Source organism: Phyllobates terribilis, unplaced genomic scaffold (assembly GCF_046119375.1).
Source record: "Phyllobates terribilis strain yellow unplaced genomic scaffold, ASM4611937v1 Scaffold_5__5_contigs__length_657084704, whole genome shotgun sequence".
NCBI classification, from domain to species: Eukaryota; Metazoa; Chordata; class Amphibia; order Anura; family Dendrobatidae; genus Phyllobates; species Phyllobates terribilis.
This window is the reverse complement of record NW_027362765.1, coordinates 240,118,010-240,137,714: the sequence shown is the minus strand read 5'-3', so window position 1 is coordinate 240,137,714 and position 19,705 is coordinate 240,118,010. Positions and strand designations below refer to the sequence as shown.

The 19,705-nt window shown below is 46.2% G+C and overlaps 1 protein-coding gene across 1 annotated transcript; it reads left to right on the top strand.

Moving 5' to 3' along the window:
* The first annotated feature begins 1,047 nt into the window (after positions 1-1,047).
* Positions 1,048-15,540, top strand: LOC141271087 (uncharacterized). Its single transcript, XM_073681195.1, has 4 exons — positions 1,048-1,173; positions 1,297-1,570; positions 7,663-7,847; positions 14,732-15,540. The coding sequence occupies exons 1-4, from the start codon at positions 1,140-1,142 to the stop codon at positions 15,037-15,039; spliced, it is 801 nt and encodes a 266-aa protein (XP_073537296.1). The 5' UTR covers positions 1,048-1,139; the 3' UTR covers positions 15,040-15,540.
* Positions 15,541-19,705: the final 4,165 nt, after the last annotated feature.

Here is a 19,705-nt window from a genome sequence, read left to right as displayed (position 1 = left end):
CCAGGAGGAACATGTAGGGTAAGCTATGTATAGGGCCAGCTGCGGAGGGCCCTTGTAAGGCTGAAAGTAATTGGGGTCTATAGTGATACAATCAGCTCCTACAGGGTGTGATAGGGCATTTAACAATCCAGTTGCCCCCCTGGTGAAAATAAGGAGGTCTCGTATATCACTGTGAGACTTCATGGCATACTCCAGATAAGAAAGTGGGTGAGATGGTCCAATTTTTTACTTGTGATATAAATACATTGTGTTGGTTGGATTACCATCAATAAGTTTTGGCACAAGCTCCCATTCCTTGTCATCCTCATATCGCTTCACACCACTGAGAGGAGATTTTTGTCATTTTGAGTCTTGTAGTCTTTGTGGCTTTTTACGATGGGATTAAAAGTTAGTTTTTGATGATGTTAAGCCTCACATTACTGCTATTACCAGCTGATTTGATGAGTTGTGATACTTTTGTGGGGTCCATGACACAACCTCTTTGGCTGTTTATACAAGCCCCTGATGGTGACAGAAAACGAGGCTCAAATGTGGTGTGCAGCAAGTATGGGAAACAGCGCTGAATGCTACACTTTTTTTTCTGATAAAATAATAGACACCTAATGGGAATCCAATGGACCCTATGTATCATACGCAATGGTCCATTGGGCGCAGTTTGTGTGTCATATGGCGGATTCCTTTCCTGGATAAATTCCCTTTTTTCTGTGTGAACCTATCCTACAACATGTCAAAATGTTTTTTTTGTACAAAAATTTTTACATTTTCCTTAGGCTATATTCACACATCACTGATTGTGTAACAAATTCTGCACCGGTATACACACTCTACTACTTTTCCCCCACCACTGATAGGGGTTTTGTATCCCCATCTACATGCTCTGGCAAAAAGACTCCAGATAAGGCAGAGTTAAATGAGGGACATAATGACTACGCGCCCCTCCTCCCCCCTAATAAATGAGGACCCTACTACTGGACCACCGTGCACCACGACACCTGCAGCGGGCAGCGTGTTCACATTTCACTTTCCCACCAAGACGCTGCTCCTGCTCTCTATCGCCCCTAGTGGCTCGCGGTGGACATTACCACTGTCAGGCGGATTCGCTTCCTGTGCGGCCATAGAGGGGGAGCCGAGGTCACAGGATGGAGTCTCAGGGACCAGCGCAGAGCAGCTCAGGTGAGAGGGGACGAGGCGCTATTACCGGGTGACAGCCGCTGCTGCCCGCAGTGTGTGTGTGCTCTCTAGCGACATCTCTGATCACGTGACCATCAGTATAATAACGGGGTGCTCTGTCCGTAGTGCGGGCGGATTTCGGGGCTTATTCTCCGCCCGGCTCCACTCGGAAGCGGCACATCCGGTTCGCAGCCCACCATGACATCCTCCTGCTGCGGGAGGTCATCCACCACAACCCGTTCTGGGTGCGGGAGTTCGGCCAGGTGTGGGCAGCGGTGGCCGAGAGGATGAGCAGCGCCCTGCAGAGTGAGGGCTTCGAGGTGGACGGCAGGAGGTGCAGAGAGAGGACGGCGCTGCTCCTGGACTACTACAAGAGGCAGAACTACGCCATGCTGCGCAGGTGAGCACCTCGGCTGCCTCATCACCCTGGGACTCCCATCACTGCTGGTACTCCCACCGCTACTACTACTCCCACCGCTACTACTACTCCCATCGCTGCTGGTACTCCCACCGCTACTACTACTCCCATCGCTGCTGGTACTCCCACCGCTACTACTACTCCCATCGCTGCTGGTACTCCCACCGCTACTACTACTCCCATCGCTGCTGGTACTCCCACCGCTACTACTACTCCCATCGCTGCTGGTACTCCCACCGCTACTACTACTGCCATCGCTGCTGTTACTCCCACCGCTACTACTACTGCCATCGCTGCTGGTACTCCCATCGCTGCTGGTACTCCCACCGCTGCTGGTACTCCCACCGCTACTACTAGTACTCCCACCGCTGCTGGTACTCCCACCGCTACTACTAGTACTCCCACCGCTGCTGGTACTCCCACCGCTACTACTAGTACTCCCACCGCTGCTGGTACTCCCACCGCTACTACTAGTACTCCCACCGCTGCTGGTACTCCCACCGCTACTACTAGTACTCCCACCGCTACTACTAGTACTCCCACCGCTGCTGGTACTCCCACCGCTACTACTAGTACTCCCACCGCTGCTGGTACTCCCACCGCTACTACTAGTACTCCCACCGCTGCTGGTACTCCCACCGCTACTACTAGTACTCCCACCGCTGCTGGTACTCCCACCGCTGCTGGTACTCCCACCGCTACTACTAGTACTCCCACCGCTACTACTAGTACTCCCACCGCTGCTACTACTCCCACCGCTACTATTACTCCCATCGCTGCTGGTACCCCCACCGCTACTATTACTCCCATCGCTGCTGGTACCCCCACCGCTAGTACTACTCCCATCGCTGCTGGTACCCCCACCGCTAGTACTACTCCCATCGCTGCTGGTACCCCCACCGCTGCTGGTACCCCCACCGCTGCTGGTACTCCAATCACGGCATGTACTTTAATCATTTCTGGCACTCCCATTACTGCCTCTACATTCAACACTGCTGATACTTCCTTCATTGCCTGTAACTATCAATGTAGGTACTATCATTGCTGGTACCCTCATTACTGCCTGTATTTCATCACCATTGGTACCTCTATCACTGTCTGTACCTTTATCATTGCTGGTGCCTCCGTCACTACCTTTCATAACCGCTGATGCTTGTGTAACTGCTGGTACTTTTATCACTGTTGGTACTCCAATCATTGTTGTGCCTTTTATCAGAGTTGCTATTCCCATCGTTTCCTGTACATTTGTTACTGCGGTTACTTCCATTAGTGCAAGTAGTCGCTCAGCACTTTCATCATTTCTAGTATTCCTATTAGTAAAAGTACTCCTTCCAGTGCAGTTACTCCTACTGTAATCATATCTTTGTATTTTCTTAATTTCTGGTTCTCCCATTAGTGCAAGTATTCCCTTCAGTAACTCTTACTTTCATGACTGCTTGTCCTTTTATCATTAATAGTACTCCCATGTAATGCAAGTACGTCCTCATTTCACTACTGGTGCTTCCTGCAGTGCTGGTACTCGCATCACTGCTAGTACTGCCATCATCCCGCTGTGTCTATATACTGCTGGTACTCGCATCACTGCTAGTACTGCCATCATCCCGCTGTGTCTATATACTGCTGGTACTCGCATCACTGCTAGTACTGCCATCATCCCGCTGTGTCTATATACTGCTGGTACTCGCATCACTGCTAGTACTGCCATCATCCCGCTGTGTCTATATACTGCTGGTACTCGCATCACTGCTAGTACTGCCATCATCCCGCTGTGTCTATATACTGCTGGTACTCGCATCACTGCTAGTACTGCCATCATCCCGCTGTGTCTATATACTGCTGGTACTCGCATCACTGCTAGTACTGCCATCATCCCGCTGTGTCTATATACTGCTGGTACTCGCATCACTGCTAGTACTGCCATCATCCCGCTGTGTCTATATACTGCTGGTACTCGCATCACTGCTAGTACTGCCATCATCCCGCTGTGTCTATATACTGCTGGTACTCGCATCACTGCTAGTACTGCCATCATCCCGCTGTGTCTATATACTGCTGGTACTGGCATCACTGCTAGTACTGCCATCATCCCGCTGTGTCTATATACTGCTGGTACTGGCATCACTGCTAGTACTGCCATCATCCCGCTGTGTCTATATACTGCTGGTACTGGCATCACTGCTAGTACTGCCATCATCCCGCTGTGTCTATATACTGCTGGTACTCTCATCACTGCTAGTACTGCCATCATCCCGCTGTGTCTATATACTGCTGGTACTGGCATCACTGCTAGTACTGCCATCATCCCGCTGTGTCTATATACTGCTGGTACTGGCATCACTGCTAGTACTGCCATCATCCCGCTGTGTCTATATACTGCTGGTACTGGCATCACTGCTAGTACTGCCATCATCCCGCTGTGTCTATATACTGCTGGTACTGGCATCACTGCTAGTACTGCCATCATCCCGCTGTGTCTATATACTGCTGGTACTGGCATCACTGCTAGTACTGCCATCATCCCGCTGTGTCTATATACTGCTGGTACTGGCATCACTGCTAGTACTGCCATCATCCCGCTGTGTCTATATACTGCTGGTACTGGCATCACTGCTAGTACTGCCATCATCCCGCTGTGTCTATATACTGCTGGTACTGGCATCACTGCTAGTACTGCCATCATCCCGCTGTGTCTATATACTGCTGGTACTCGCATCACTGCTAGTACTGCCATCATCCCGCTGTGTCTATATACTGCTGGTACTCGCATCACTGCTAGTACTGCCATCATCCCGCTGTGTCTATATACTGCTGGTACTCGCATCACTGCTAGTACTGCCATCATCCCGCTGTGTCTATATACCGCTGGTACTCGCATCACTGCTAGTACTGCCATCATCCCGCTGTGTCTATATACCGCTGGTACTCGCATCACTGCTAGTACTGCCATCATCCCGCTGTGTCTATATACCGCTGGTACTGGCATCACTGCTAGTACTGCCATCATCCCGCTGTGTCTATATACCGCTGGTACTGGCATCACTGCTAGTACTGCCATCATCCCGCTGTGTCTATATACCGCTGGTACTGGCATCACTGCTAGTACTGCCATCATCCCGCTGTGTCTATATACCGCTGGTACTGGCATCACTGCTAGTACTGCCATCATCCCGCTGTGTCTATATACCGCTGGTACTGGCATCACTGCTAGTACTGCCATCATCCCGCTGTGTCTATATACCGCTGGTACTGGCATCACTGCTAGTACTGCCATCATCCCGCTGTGTCTATATACCGCTGGTACTGGCATCACTGCTAGTACTGCCATCATCCCGCTGTGTCTATATACCGCTGGTACTGGCATCACTGCTAGTACTGCCATCATCCCGCTGTGTCTATATACAGTCATGGCCAAAAGTATTGAGAATGAGACAAATTGTAATTTTTGCAAAGTTTACTGCTTCATTTTTTGTAATGGCAATTTACATATACTCCTGAATGTCAAAGAGTGATCAGCTTAACAGCAATTACTGTACTTGCAAAGTCAATATTTGCCCAGAAAATGAACTTTAACCCCCAAAACACATTTCAACATCATTGCAGTCCTGCCTTAAAAGGAGCGGCTAACATCGTTTTAGTGATTGATCGCCAGCCCTGTCCTCATCAACACCCACACCTGTGTTAATGGATCAATCAGTCATGATTAAGTAAGAATGACATCACTGGACACTTTAAAAGGAGGCTGGTTCTTGGTATTATTGTTTCTCTTCAGTTAACCATGGTTATCTCTAAAGAAACACGTGCAGCCATCATTGCACTGCACAAAAATGGCCTAACAGGGAAGTGTATCGCAGCTACAAAGATTGCACCTCAGTCAACAATCTATCGCATCATCAAGAACTTCAAGGAGAGAGCTTCCATTGTTGTCAAAAAGGCTCCAGGGCGCCCAAGAAAGACCAGCAAGCGCCAGGATCGTGTCTTAAAACTGTTTCAGCTGTGGGATCGGACTACCAGCAGTGCCGAGCTTGCTCAGGAATGGCAGCAGGCTGGTGTGAGTGCTTCTGCACGCACTGTGAGGCGGAGACTCTTTGAGCAAGGGCTGGTTTCAAGGAGGGCAGCAAAGAAGCCACTTCTCTCCAGAAAAAAACGTAAGGGACCGACTGATATTCTGCTAAAGGTACAGGGAGTGGACTGCTGAGGACTGGGGCAAAGTCATTTTCTCTGATGAATCCCCTTTTCGATTGTTTGGGACATCTGGAAAACAGCTTATTCGGAGAAGAAGAGGTGAGCGCTACCACCAGTCTTGTCTCATGCCAACTGTAAAGCATCCTGAAACCATTCATGTGTGGGGTTGCTTCTCAGCCAAGGGAATCGGCTCACTCACAGTCTTGCCTAAAAACACAGCCATGAATAAAGAATGGTACCAGAATGTCCTCCAAGAGCAACTTCTCCCAACCGACCAAGAGCAGTTTGGCGCCCAACAATGCCTTTTCCAGCATGATGGAGCACCTTGCCATAAAGCAAAGGTGATAACTAAATGGCTCATGGAACAAAACATAGAGATTTTGGGTCCATGGCCTGGAAACTCCCCAGATCTTAATCCCATTGAGAACTTGTGGTCAATCATCAAGAGACGGGTGGACAAACAAAAACCAACAAATTCTGGCAAAATGCAAGCATTGATTATGCAAGAATGGACTGCTATCAGTCAGGATTTGGTCCAAAAGTTGATTGAGAGCATGCCAGGGAGAATTACAGAGGTCTTGAAGAAGGGGCAACACTGCAAATATTGACTTGCTGCATTAACTCATTCTGTCGATATAACCTATTGGTACTCATAATATGATTGCAATTATATTTCTGTATGTGATATAAATATCAGACAAACACTAATAAAAACCAGAGGCCAGCAGATCATGTGAAAATATAATTTTGGTGTCATTCTCAAAACTTTTGGCCATGACTGTACTGCTGGTTCTCACATCACTGCTAGTACTGCCATCATCCCGCTGTGTCTATATACTGCTGGTACTCGCATCACTGCTAGTACTGCCATGATACACGTGCACGTGATACATACAATGACTGCAGACTTGTAGCTTAAGACCAGTCAACTACTTTAACAGGGGATACAGGACCCCCATGCTCGTGATCGAGAAATCTCAGCGATCAGATAGTAGTTTCTGGATTAATACCACTAAATGGAGTTAATCTGCATGCTGGTCCATGCAAGTTTAAGCCACCATTTTTTAGGGGTCAGCCTTGGATTTTGACAATGGATTTTCTTGAAAATAAATTTTGGATTTTTCTAAAAAAAAAAAACAAAAAAAAACCCACCACCTCACTTAACTTGTTTTCACTGGACAGCCCCTTTATCATCTCCTTCAAGGATAGGTGCTAACTTTCTGGTAGTGGGGGTCCTACTGCTGGCAGAATGGGGAGCTTTTATCCCCTTTACAAAAAGAAGCAGCAGTGCACAAGTTCAACCTTCGCTCCATTTATTCTCCATGAGGCTACTAGAAAAAAATCCAAGAGCAGCACTTTGTAGCCCCATAGGGAATGAATGGAGCGGCGGTTGGGCATGGGCATTACTGCTTCATTGTAACGGGATAAAAGTGCCCTGTTCTGCTGATCAGTGCGGGTCTCAGCAGTTGGAGCCACACCAATCTATTTTCACTGCACGACCTCTTTAAAGGTTTTAGAGGGTGATTCTTCTGCTTTTGTACTATATAAATTGAGGGGTAGCTGGACCCCAATGAAAAATCTGTAACAAGGTATATGAAACAAGCGAGGCCGTGCTTCTAAGTGCTGAAGCAAGGTAACGGGAGGAGCGGGCAGTGGCTCTCTTTTGGGAGTACTATGAGTTTACTGTTAAGTTTTGTATCTCCTTGTTCTTGTGTCTTACATCCCCCATGAATCCAGATTGGGATGGCATTACAGTACACACCCTGTGGTTCGGCCCACATTTGTACCCTTTTCTCCATCCTGTGCTTTTCTGTCTGCATCGCACTGCACTCTCCCCATAACTATTACATTGTATAGGACAGCCATGATCTAATATGGAACCCTCTACGCAGGGGTGGCACAGAGGCCATGTATATGGAGAAGGAGGACCTGCTGCAGAAAATTCTGGAACTGGAGTCTGAGAAACGGGAAGTCGGCTCTGATCCACGACATAGGGACCCTATCAGAGAAACCATGTGTGTTACCGTCACTGAGGAGACTCTGCGCAGAGCACAGGAAGAGGCTTCCATCCCACCCGGTCTGTACTTATACTATCCCTCATATATAGAGCATGTAGATGAAATAGTGCTTGCATGGTAGAGGTCTCTCATCATTCTAAGTTGTTGTTTTTTTTTGTCTTGTGGTATTCATTGATGCTATATTATTATTTTTTTTTTATTATTTTTTTGTGCCAAATTCAGCAAAATGGGTCACGTGGTTTATGAATTTTGCGCAAAATAAAAAACTCTTTTTGCCTTTAATCTGTTTTGTGTTTTTTGTTTGTTTTTTTTTTTAAGTGCAAAAAACTGCAGGTTCCTTAAAAAAAAAAGTTTTACATTTTTGACAATTTTTAACCATGCATAAAATCACCGCAAACTATTTTTCAACTTTTCGTAAAGTAGAAAATTATGAATCAAGCCAGAACATCTTGAAGTCCCATAATGCGCCAATACTGGCAAACCTAAAAACAAGAACAGATGAACATGTACAACTCGACAAAAAACAGGCGCAAATAGAATAAAGATTTGGGTTCACAGCGTTGTGGGCACAAGCCTGGCAGGTCAGAGTGAGGAGATGAATAAGTCATGCATGCTCCTCAGGGAAATTAAATATGCAAATGGTCTCTTCACAGAGGAAGAAGACTAGAACTCATGTGCCACCTATTGGAAGCAGCGATCCTAAAAGTCAATATCGACTCTTTAACAAGCCTTGCAATATGACTTCGGATAGAAGCCAGAGCCAGAATCTCAATATGCAGACACAGTGTTTTGAGATTCTGGTTTGGCTTTTATCCTAATCCCTATTGCAAGGCTCGTTAAAGAGTTGATATTGACTTTTAGGATCGCTGCTTCCAATATGTGGCGCTAGAGTTCTAGTCCTCTTCCTTTCTGAAGAGACCAGTTTGAGACAATATTGGATTCTTTACTGTAAGAGCAAGGTGTTATAGTGAACAATAAAAAATTCTTGTTAAAAAGTTCTTGTATCTTCTAGTCTGCAGTTTTAAAGATGCTTTAGAGATCTGACAGAGCCCAATCATTCATTTAGACCCTGCTAAGGGGAAGTGTGTGATCTTGTGAATCTCCTTGGAGTTTCAGCACATTTGGTGCCACGTCTCACTATCTTGCCCATGGCGCCAGTTTCTGTCATGTCCACAATCATCCGTTCAGTTTGGCCTGCAGTGCCAAAAGTGCAATTTTGGGCACTGCAGTGAAGCACTGAGATGGACTCCCTCTGATCAGGGATCATGGGAGCCATTGGGTAGCGCCGCTTTTTTGGAGGCCTCATACACAGTACTGTTGGGGGCCAGACAGGACCATCGGCAGCCTACCAGCTAGTCAGGACCACAGCCTGTATTACCTGCCATCCCAGACCGCTTAGGACGAGGTATAAACATTTAAAGGGGTATTCCCATCTCCAAGATCCTATCCCAATATGTAGAAGGTGTAATAATAATAATATTAGCAAATACCTCCAATTAGAAATGTAGTATAGTTTTTCTGCTTCGCTGTGTCTCTTTCCTCATGTGCAGGCATTGCAGGTCCTTAGGTATCCATGGTTACGACCACTAGCAACTCACTGTCACTATATCAGTGGTCGTAACCATGGATACCTAAGGTCCTGCAATGCCTCCTGGAGATACAGACATTTAACCAAGGAGACGACTGACCTGAGCTATGGTGTGCTATGCCAAAGGGCAAAGAGAAACTAACGGCTCATTCACGCCTCGGTCGTTTGTTGTGTTTTGTTTTGTTTTTTTAGTACAGAAAAAAAGGACCAATTTTCATCAGTGATATTGATTAGATTTTCATCAGAGTATGGTCAGTTTATCTTTATCAGTTTCATCAGTTTTTTTGCATGCAAAAAAATCCCCCAAAAACTGAAATCTGTTTCTCAAGATCAGTCTGTGAAAAACAGATGGTACATGGGTGACGTCCAAGTGCTGTCCGTTTTTTTTTTTTTTTTTTTTTTTTTTTACGGCCCATAGACTTACATTGGCCAGTTTGAACTCTGACTTGGGCATGTCTCTGTTTTCGTGTGGATGCCTCAAAAATACCCAGATTTGTGACCATCCCCATAGACCCGCGAAAATTACAGATACAACTCGTACATGATAAACTGACATCTGAATGAGACCAAACTGTTTCACTACCAGGTGTTGTTTTTTTTTTTTTTTAGTTTGTGGCCCCATTCACACCTCAGTATTTCATCAGTATATCAGCACAGGTGTTAATTTTCAGTTTGTTTTTCTCTGTAAGTTCCACTAATGGATTTGGCATACAAACACTGATATAAAATACTGACCTGTGAATAGGCCTAGTGTTCCACTACCAGGCTGTGTATTTTTTTTTTTCAGTCTATACATGAGAGCTGCTCCTCAGCTCTGATCCCTCACATATTACACGCGTCTAATACATAGGTTAATAAATGGGTTTATATTGTGGGGATTTGTGTATGAAGCATTAGGCCACATGCAGATGTTCAGTATTTGGCCAGTATGTTACCTCAGTATGTGTAACTCAAAACCAGGAGTGGAACAATCAGAGGAAAAGTATAATAGAAACACGTCACCATTTCTGTATTTATCACCCACTCCTGGTTTTGGCTTACAAATACTGAGGTAAAAAACTGACCAAATACCGAATGTGTGAACATGGCCTTATGGGTCATGGTGAAGGCAGGTATAGCAATGGCTGAAGGTGTGAATGTTGATGACATAAGTCACTCCCCCACACGCCACCTGAAGAGTTTTAATCAGTATGAAATATTTTTCCCATTTCTTCTTATCTAAAATGAGGTGCATCTTGTAGTCCAAAAATCCGGTATATTCAGTTTTCACAAATATTCCTATTACCCAAACAGGAAATCCTGCATTATCTTTTTATGGGTCTGTAAGCCGATACATGATGGCTGAGTCATTGACCGCATTAAATGCCAACAGCAGGATTCCTGGGCCTCTAAGAATGGATTTTTATCCCCATCACAACCATATAATGTAACTATATTCCATATGCAGCTGCCTCTAACAGCAATCAGAGCTAGCTCTGCTTACTTCTGTTTAGCCAATTAGATGCCACTGTCATTCGCTTAGAGTGGTATTTAAGTGGTTCAATCTGTGGAAGAAGTGTGTTACCTGCCCATGATGACCATGCTGATGGCTTACCATGGCAGCCAGGGTCCTGCTGAAGGACCTCATTGCCGCCATCTTTGTACTCCTATAAAATCCAATCTGTGATGGGATTTATTAAGACTGGTGTACATTTTTGTTGCATTTATGCCACTTTTGTAGCATAAATTCTGATGACTTTTTTAGCGGTACCTGACCACGTCCCCTTCTGCGAAGTTCTGCGCACTTTTCAAATAAGTGGAGGAGCCACCCGAGACTGGTGTAAAAGTGGCAAAAGTCGCAATATGTTTGCGCAACTGCAAGGTGTGGCTGTTCCAAAATTCTGGCAAAAAATGTCTAATGATTCGGGGTCAGAGTATTTAGAAAAATTACAAGCTAAAAATAAAAACAATAGAAGTACACAAAATTGGTTATAGTCACGACCACATTGAGAGCTAAATGTAAAAATAAAAAGTCTGAACGTTCACATTTATTTAGCCCATACAGTAAACACTGGTAAGATTAAAAAAAAAAAAGTCACAATGACAGAATTGTATTTGTTTTCGGTCACTTTGCCTCTCAAAAAATGATATAAAAAGTGATCAAAAAGTCGTATGTACACCAAAATGGTACTAATACACAACACAGCTTAACTGTGCGGAAAAATTAAAAAAGTTTGTAAAATTTATGCAAATTGAATATTTTTTTTTTTTTTTTTTCCAGAATTATGATCATCAATAATTTTTCCTTAAATTGAAGAACAGCTGTTCTAGTGGACCTGACATTGTAATATGCTGCCCTTAAAGAGGTTTTCCAGTATACACAAGTTATTGCTTGTCCACTGGATAGGTAACTGTTAGACATCTGGTTCCCGCCACAGGAACCCTCTCCCCCACGCTCAAACAAAACAAGGGACTCTTGTGTTGTTCTCTAGTCGCTAGATGGTGGCAAGTAGGAGATGTATGGAGCTGCTGGCCATACGTGAGCCTTGCCTCTATGTTCAGACTTATGGCACTGTGATATTGTGCACAGCGCAGTCTATGGCTATCTTTGTCAGTTCCATAGACTTGAATGGAACAGGACAGCTCATTACACATTGAATATGTGATGAATTATTTAGACTAGAATATCTCTTTAAATAGAAATGCATATGGATTCACACTTTCAAGTGGATGAACAATTTTTTTTAAATGTTAATTTGCTTCCTAAATGGAAATGAATGCATTGATGGCCTACCAATATTAGATCAGTGGGGGATCCACCCAGGCACAGCACCTTATATCTTGTAGTGGCTGCTCCTGGTATTACAGCTCAGTCCTATCCATGTGAATGGGATTGAGCAGAAAAGAGCTGCAGTACCAGGTGTGGTCACTACAATATATACACAACGACGGTTGGTGGATTTGCTTTCAGTGGTCAATAAGGTGCTCGGAGTTGGGCATCAACTAATCTGATATTGCTGGCCTATTCTAAAGTCCAGCATTCACGTTAGATAGCAGCCATTCATCCAGCAGCTATGTCGCCCATATATAGGAGCGGTTGCTTGGCTGAGCGCTCCTGTGTTCTTAATGAGACAGCTCTGACGGCAGCTTATCTCAGGGAAATCTAAAAGATTATCAGTCCGAAATCCGACATGCTGGATCCTTGTAGTCCCCCATACACGTTAGAGCAGGGATGTCGAACTCAAACACACAGAAGGCCAAAATGAAAAACTTGGGCAAAGTTGCAGGCTAACCAGTATGCAGTGTACTGGGCCCCCACGTAGTCGCCCGTACAGAATACTGGGCCCCCACGTAGTCGCCCGTACAGAATACTGGGCCCCCACGTAGTCGCCCGTACAGAATACTGGGCCCCCACGTAGTCGCCCGTACAGAATACTGGGCCCCCACGTAGTCGCCCGTACAGAATACTGGGCCCCCACGTAGTCGCCCGTACAGAATACTGGGCCCCCACGTAGTCGCCCGTACAGAATACTGGGCCCCCACGTAGTCGCCCGTACAGAATACTGGGCCCCCACGTAGTCGCCCGTACAGAATACTGGGCCCCCACGTAGTCGCCCGTACAGAATACTGGGCCCCCACGTAGTCGCCCGTACAGAATACTGGGCCCCCACGTAGTCGCCCGTACAGAATACTGGGCCCCCACGTAGTCGCCCGTACAGAATACTGGGCCCCCACGTAGTCGCCCGTACAGAATACTGGGCCCCCACGTAGTCGCCCGTACAGAATACTGGGCCCCCACGTAGTCGCCCGTACAGAATACTGGGCCCCCACGTAGTCGCCCGTACAGAATACTGGGCCCCCACGTAGTCGCCCGTACAGAATACTGGGCCCCCACGTAGTCGCCCGTACAGAATACTGGGCCCCCACGTAGTCGCCCGTACAGAATACTGGGCCCCCACGTAGTCGCCCGTACAGAATACTGGGCCCCCACGTAGTCGCCCGTACAGAATACTGGGCCCCCACGTAGTCGCCCGTACAGAATACTGGGCCCCCACGTAGTCGCCCGTACAGAATACTGGGCCCCCACGTAGTCGCCCGTACAGAATACTGGGCCCCCACGTAGTCGCCCGTACAGAATACTGGGCCCCCACGTAGTCGCCCGTACAGAATACTGGGCCCCCACGTAGTCGCCCGTACAGAATACTGGGCCCCCACGTAGTCGCCCGTACAGAATACTGGGCCCCCACGTAGTCGCCCGTACAGAATACTGGGCCCCCACGTAGTCGCCCGTACAGAATACTGGGCCCCCACGTAGTCGCCCGTACAGAATACTGGGCCCCCACGTAGTCGCCCGTACAGAATACTGGGCCCCCACGTAGTCGCCCGTACAGAATACTGGGCCCCCACGTAGTCGCCCGTACAGAATACTGGGCCCCCACGTAGTCGCCCGTACAGAATACTGGGCCCCCACGTAGTCGCCCGTACAGAATACTGGGCCCCCACGTAGTCGCCCGTACAGAATACTGGGCCCCCACGTAGTCGCCCGTACAGAATACTGGGCCCCCACGTAGTCGCCCGTACAGAATACTGGGCCCCCACGTAGTCGCCCGTACAGAATACTGGGCCCCCACGTAGTCGCCCGTACAGAATACTGGGCCCCCACGTAGTCGCCCGTACAGAATACTGGGCCCCCACGTAGTCGCCCGTACAGAATACTGGGCCCCCACGTAGTCGCCCGTACAGAATACTGGGCCCCCACGTAGTCGCCCGTACAGAATACTGGGCCCCCACGTAGTCGCCCGTACAGAATACTGGGCCCCCACGTAGTCGCCCGTACAGAATACTGGGCCCCCACGTAGTCGCCCGTACAGAATACTGGGCCCCCACGTAGTCGCCCGTACAGAATACTGGGCCCCCACGTAGTCGCCCGTACAGAATACTGGGCCCCCACGTAGTCGCCCGTACAGAATACTGGGCCCCCACGTAGTCGCCCGTACAGAATACTGGGCCCCCACGTAGTCGCCCGTACAGAATACTGGGCCCCCACGTAGTCGCCCGTACAAAATACTGGGCCCCCACGTAGTCGCCCTGTCCAGAATAATGGGCCCCCATAGGGGTGTCTACCAGATTTGGTTCACGGGCCAGAGTGACATGTATGCATTAGATTGTCGGCTCAACTCGTCGATATCCGCATTTTCAGATGTTAGTCGAATATGTATGAGGCCTCAAGAATAGGACATCATTGTGAATGTCCCAGAAAAGATTGCAACTCGTGACTTGTATCAAGCGCTGCCCTTTAGTACTCTGATCTGTAAGGAATATTCAGCCATACCTGATCTTACATTTATATTAACCGAACACTTAACTGTCTTCCAGTTCTGGAGTCCAAACAAGAAGATAACAACGTGGGAGAGAGACTGGTGAGGAAGCAGGAATGTGAGGGATGCTGCAACGCATATGCCCGCATCCTGCAGCACCTGGAGAGGAGGGCAGAAGCAGAGCAACGGCTGCGGGAAGAGGAGCTGGCGCTCCGACGTGAGGAGCTGCAGCTGCAGAGGGAGCGTGCTGCGCTGGAGAGGGAGAGGCAGGAGGCTGAGCGCAAGGAGAGGGAGAGACGGTTCGAGCTAGAAAGGGAGGAGAGGCAAGTCATATTGGAAATACTGCGCGAGAAGATGATTAAGTGACAGCGGGGACAGGGCACTTGGTGGGTGCGGGGCATTCACAGGTACTACTAGATACACAAAGAAAGTGAATGGAAGATAGCCTGAGACAGCACGGTCATCCATAGAGAAGGCAGTTCTCTAGCTATGGTGAAAAGGAAAGCCTTGGGAGGGGGAAGGTGACGACATGAATAATGTCGAAAAAGTGAAGTGACAGACAGCATACACAAAAGAGAAACAAGGCAGGGGGTGCTGTCATGCAGAGAGGTGCCCTCCTGGTGCCCAGATAAATACCAACCTAAGAGAGCCATTGTTCTCAGCTGTTGTGCCAGGAATAGCAGAAGGGTGTATCACTCTTTCACTGCCAGGATAAACAATATGCCCTATGGTTATTTGCATAGGGACAGTCTACCAGTCCTGGAAAAGAAGATTCCTCTGGACTGTGATGGAACATGTACAGACAGACAGTTTATTGTGTGTAAATGATTATTTTCAAAATCACTAATAAAGTAATGACTGATGGTGTCTTGTTTGATTCTTTCTTAAGTGGAGTCTGACAGCCATTTAAAGGGAACCTGTCATGTAAAATAACACCATTAACCTTCAGATACGTTCTGATATTGTGTGGGGCTGGCACTGAGAGCCCTGCTGCCGGGAGGAAATGAACTTTATTCCCCCCGGCAGCATTCGGCTTCCAGTCATAGGGGTTGAGCGGGCTTGATTTTAGTTACCGCTCGGTGTATAGAGAGTGGTGACTGTAACCGCGCCCTGGCACTGACTGACCGACGGCTCTAATGTTGATCCTGCTTCCAGTCAGTGCCGGGGCGGGGTTACACACATTGCTCTCTATCCACGCAGCGGTGACTGAAATCAAGCCGGCGCCACCCTTATGACTGGAAGCCGGAGTCTATTGAGAGGAATAAAGTTATTTTTTTTTGCGGCTGCGAGGCTCTCAGTGCCAGCGCTACCCGGTGTCAGAACACTATTAACCTGCAGATTAACCCCATATCTGCAGGTTAATAGCGTTATTTTACATGACCGGTTCTCTTTAAATAGACTATGCCAGTTTTTGTTTTTTTTTCAGCCAAAGTTAAATCCGATGAAGATTAAGAAGTAAAAAGGGAACACAGTATTTCTATTCTCATTTAAATTCAGTGCTGGATCTGCATCTGCATGGTGTGAATGCAGCCACTTCTCATATTAGTCATACTCGTATACGTGTTATCATGTTTGGACGCCATACATCCACTTACGTCTGTGATTGTATAGGACGTGTTCACATGCGTTCAAAGCCTCCATTGCAGATTCCATCAAAACTGCTTGAGAGAAATAAAGCAGCCATGATATTTCTTCCAATAAAATGACAATAACCTGCCGGACTCCATTGAAGTCTATAGGTTCGTTGGGTGCCATTAAAGTTTGTTGCCGTTCTTTTCGCTTTTCCAGTTTTATCTCACCCACACCCAGAGCCAAGATCAACAGATGTCTGATCCAGTGATGTCTCTATGCCCGGGTTAGACATTGACTGAATTTTTGGTGTGGCCGGCACTCTATTTAATCTAGTTTCTTGGCGTACATGAATAGCAAGATAAGACCTCAGATTTAAAGGGCGTTTATAAAAAATTGTTATATTGAGCAAATCTTTCTAGTCATTCTCCAATATATACATGTGTAGCAATTGCATGATCAGTAAGAATTTGTGTGTGTCTCGCTGATCAAAAATTTTATGATGGTCTAAAAATTATCATTAGTCGGTATTGTGTTCTCTTGGACAAACAGACATCTGCTAAAATACGAGAAAGGAGACCTCAAAAGTGATCAAAATTACCAAAAGTCATCTGATTACCATTTCATATAAGTGCATGGTCTTGGATATTAAAACTCGCTACATCTTGCACTGTTTCTACAAATTTACCTCTACGTGTAAAAGGACTCTCAGACCAATGTCCCAGTCAGGTTTAATGCCACCTTGCTTGCCCAGGACATATCATGTGTACTCAGAATGTTAAGTAACGGGAGACATATTTGTACATAGCAACGTCAACAGATATGTAAAATGTCAGGGTTATTGCACTCCCAACTCGTGTGCGTGTCATATATTTGTATACATACCCCATTGCTGACATTTCTTATCAGAATTCCTCCAAGTAAGATTGTGAAAACCCCCGTTACTGTCATCATAATTGAGATAACTAGACTTCCAAGACGTTATTGTTGATGTGGCAGAGAAGACCCCATCTGACACAAGGACTTAGGTTTCCAGAACAGGTGCTAGATGTCAGTCACTCCAGAGATGACGTGATGTGTAGAAGATATACAACCTTGTCTATGGGGTGTACATGAAACAAAAACAAAGAAACAAGCAGATATGGATTAAGAAAAGATGAGAAGTATGTTAGGGGTGATATGAAAGTGAGTGTAAGGCTTGAGACACACTAGTGCATAAAAATCGGTCCGATGTTGATCCAGAAAAGTAGGGCTAGTGTCATGAGAGTGTCATGCAATTGCAATGCAATTTTTCTCACCTAGCATCTGTATGACCTGTGTATGCAATCCATATGCAATGCGTTTTTAACATCATCTTTTACACATTGTAATTCTCTGTAGTTTAAAGCTAGTTTTCCAACTAATAAAGCAATCTTATATACAGATATAGATAGAATAGATAAATACAATAGATTTCTGTGAGATACATAATTAGTGCTGTGTATGTAGTTTATTGTGCATGTATTTAGTTAATAAATGAAAAAAAATGTGTGGGGACCCCCCTATTTTTAATAACCAGCCAAGGGAAAGCAGACAGCTGTGAACTGGTCTTATTATGCTCAGAAGAAGTGAATGAAAAGTATAAAAACACAAACACGTATATTAGAATAGCCCTAACCCGATATGGGTAAGATGATAACGATAGTTATATAATTCAGGGGCAATATCCGTTTCCCAATTCACTTCACCTAACCCACAAAACACTCCTGTCAAGAGATAATATTGTGTAAGCATGAGGTAAAAAAGTGAAGAAAAGGAACAGTCTCACCAGTCCCGCAGCATGGGTCGGCCCATCCAAAGATACCAGACTCACCTGGATGGTCATCAATAACTGACCCTATCAGACCCTATATCACAGGCTGTCACTGGGACCCCAAGACCACAGCTGACCCTCAGTTACTAGTCAGCCCTAAAGTAACCCTAAAAACGTGCCGCCCGATGCGTTTCCTCAACATTGGGTAATTCATCAGGGGATTGGCACAGATAATTTCAAAGATGTAGGGTATGGTATCCCTCCATCTGGGTATAAGAAAAAACAATGGCCAAAGACTGTTACTTTTCTTCACTTATTAACCTCATGATTACACAATATTATCTCTTGACAGGAGTGTTTTGTGGGTTAGGTGAAGTGAACTGAGAAACTGATATTGCCCCTGAATTGTATAACTATCGTTATCATCTCACCCATATCGGGTTAGGCCTATTCTAATATATGTGTTTGTGTGTGTGTTTTTATACTTTTCATTCTCTTTTAAAGGATATATTAAAAGTTGTATTTTAAGTCTGCTATACATGCTGCAATACTATTTTGATTAGCAGTCTATTGAGCCTTGGGGCTTCTTTCTTATATCAGAGTGTATCTATTGCTTCTTTTATGCTCAGAAGAACCCAATAACAATGGAACCTTCCCAGCCTATTAATATCAGCTCACAGCTGTCTGCTTAGACTTTACTAGTTGTTAAAAAGGTGGGGACTAGTGATGAGCGAGCACTAAAATGCTCAAGTGCTCGTTGCTCGGGTCGAGCAAATTGGAATACTCGGGTGCTTGACCCGAGCAACGAGCCCAATGTAAGTCTATGGGAAACTCGAGCATTTTTCAGGCGGCAGCCCCCGGCGGTCTGCAGAGGGCCTAAAAATTGCCCAAATCGATGGGAACAGTGCTCAAATGACATGGGAACAGCATGGGGAAGACCCCTGGAAGCATCTCTGACTCCCAGGTCACTGCTGTTAACTTTTACGGACTCACAATAAAACATACAAAAACTAAACCAAAATGGATTTTCCTGGGAAATATGCTAAGGAACATCCTTTCCAGGGTAATGACTTGTATAGAAGGCAAAATAAATAACCAAAACCAAAAATACTCCTCCACACCTTGGGCTATGTTCACAAGTTGCGTTTTTGATGCTTTTTTGCACTTTTGCATTGCTTTCAACCAAGACAAATGCATTCACCAGGAAATGTAATTTTAACATTTTACAACCTTATCTGGCCATGTGGTGTGTGACACATCATCAGACACATGCATACAGTGCTGAAAAGACATGGGAACAGCATGGGGAAGACCTCTAGAAGCATCTCTGACTTCCAGGTCACTGCCTAAAAGTGTGCCCATCATAAGTGATCCTTGGCGCATGCGAAGATGCCTCCCGCAATGCACCTGTCATTGCAGACTTGCAATAATCACTGTCCACGTCCTTGTCCCACTGCAGCTTTCAGTTGTCCCTACCCCATTTCTTGGAATACAAGCGCAAGTATGCAGGCAGCCAGCCAGCCACCCACCCACCCACAGGCTGCAATACTATACTGCCAAATTTTTGACAGCTGCTTGCACTTGAAATGTGGCCTATTAAGCTCGTGGAGGCAGAAGCTTTTCACAACCTCATGCCGGCGGCGGCCGGGTGTCCATACTCGGTCCCCAGCC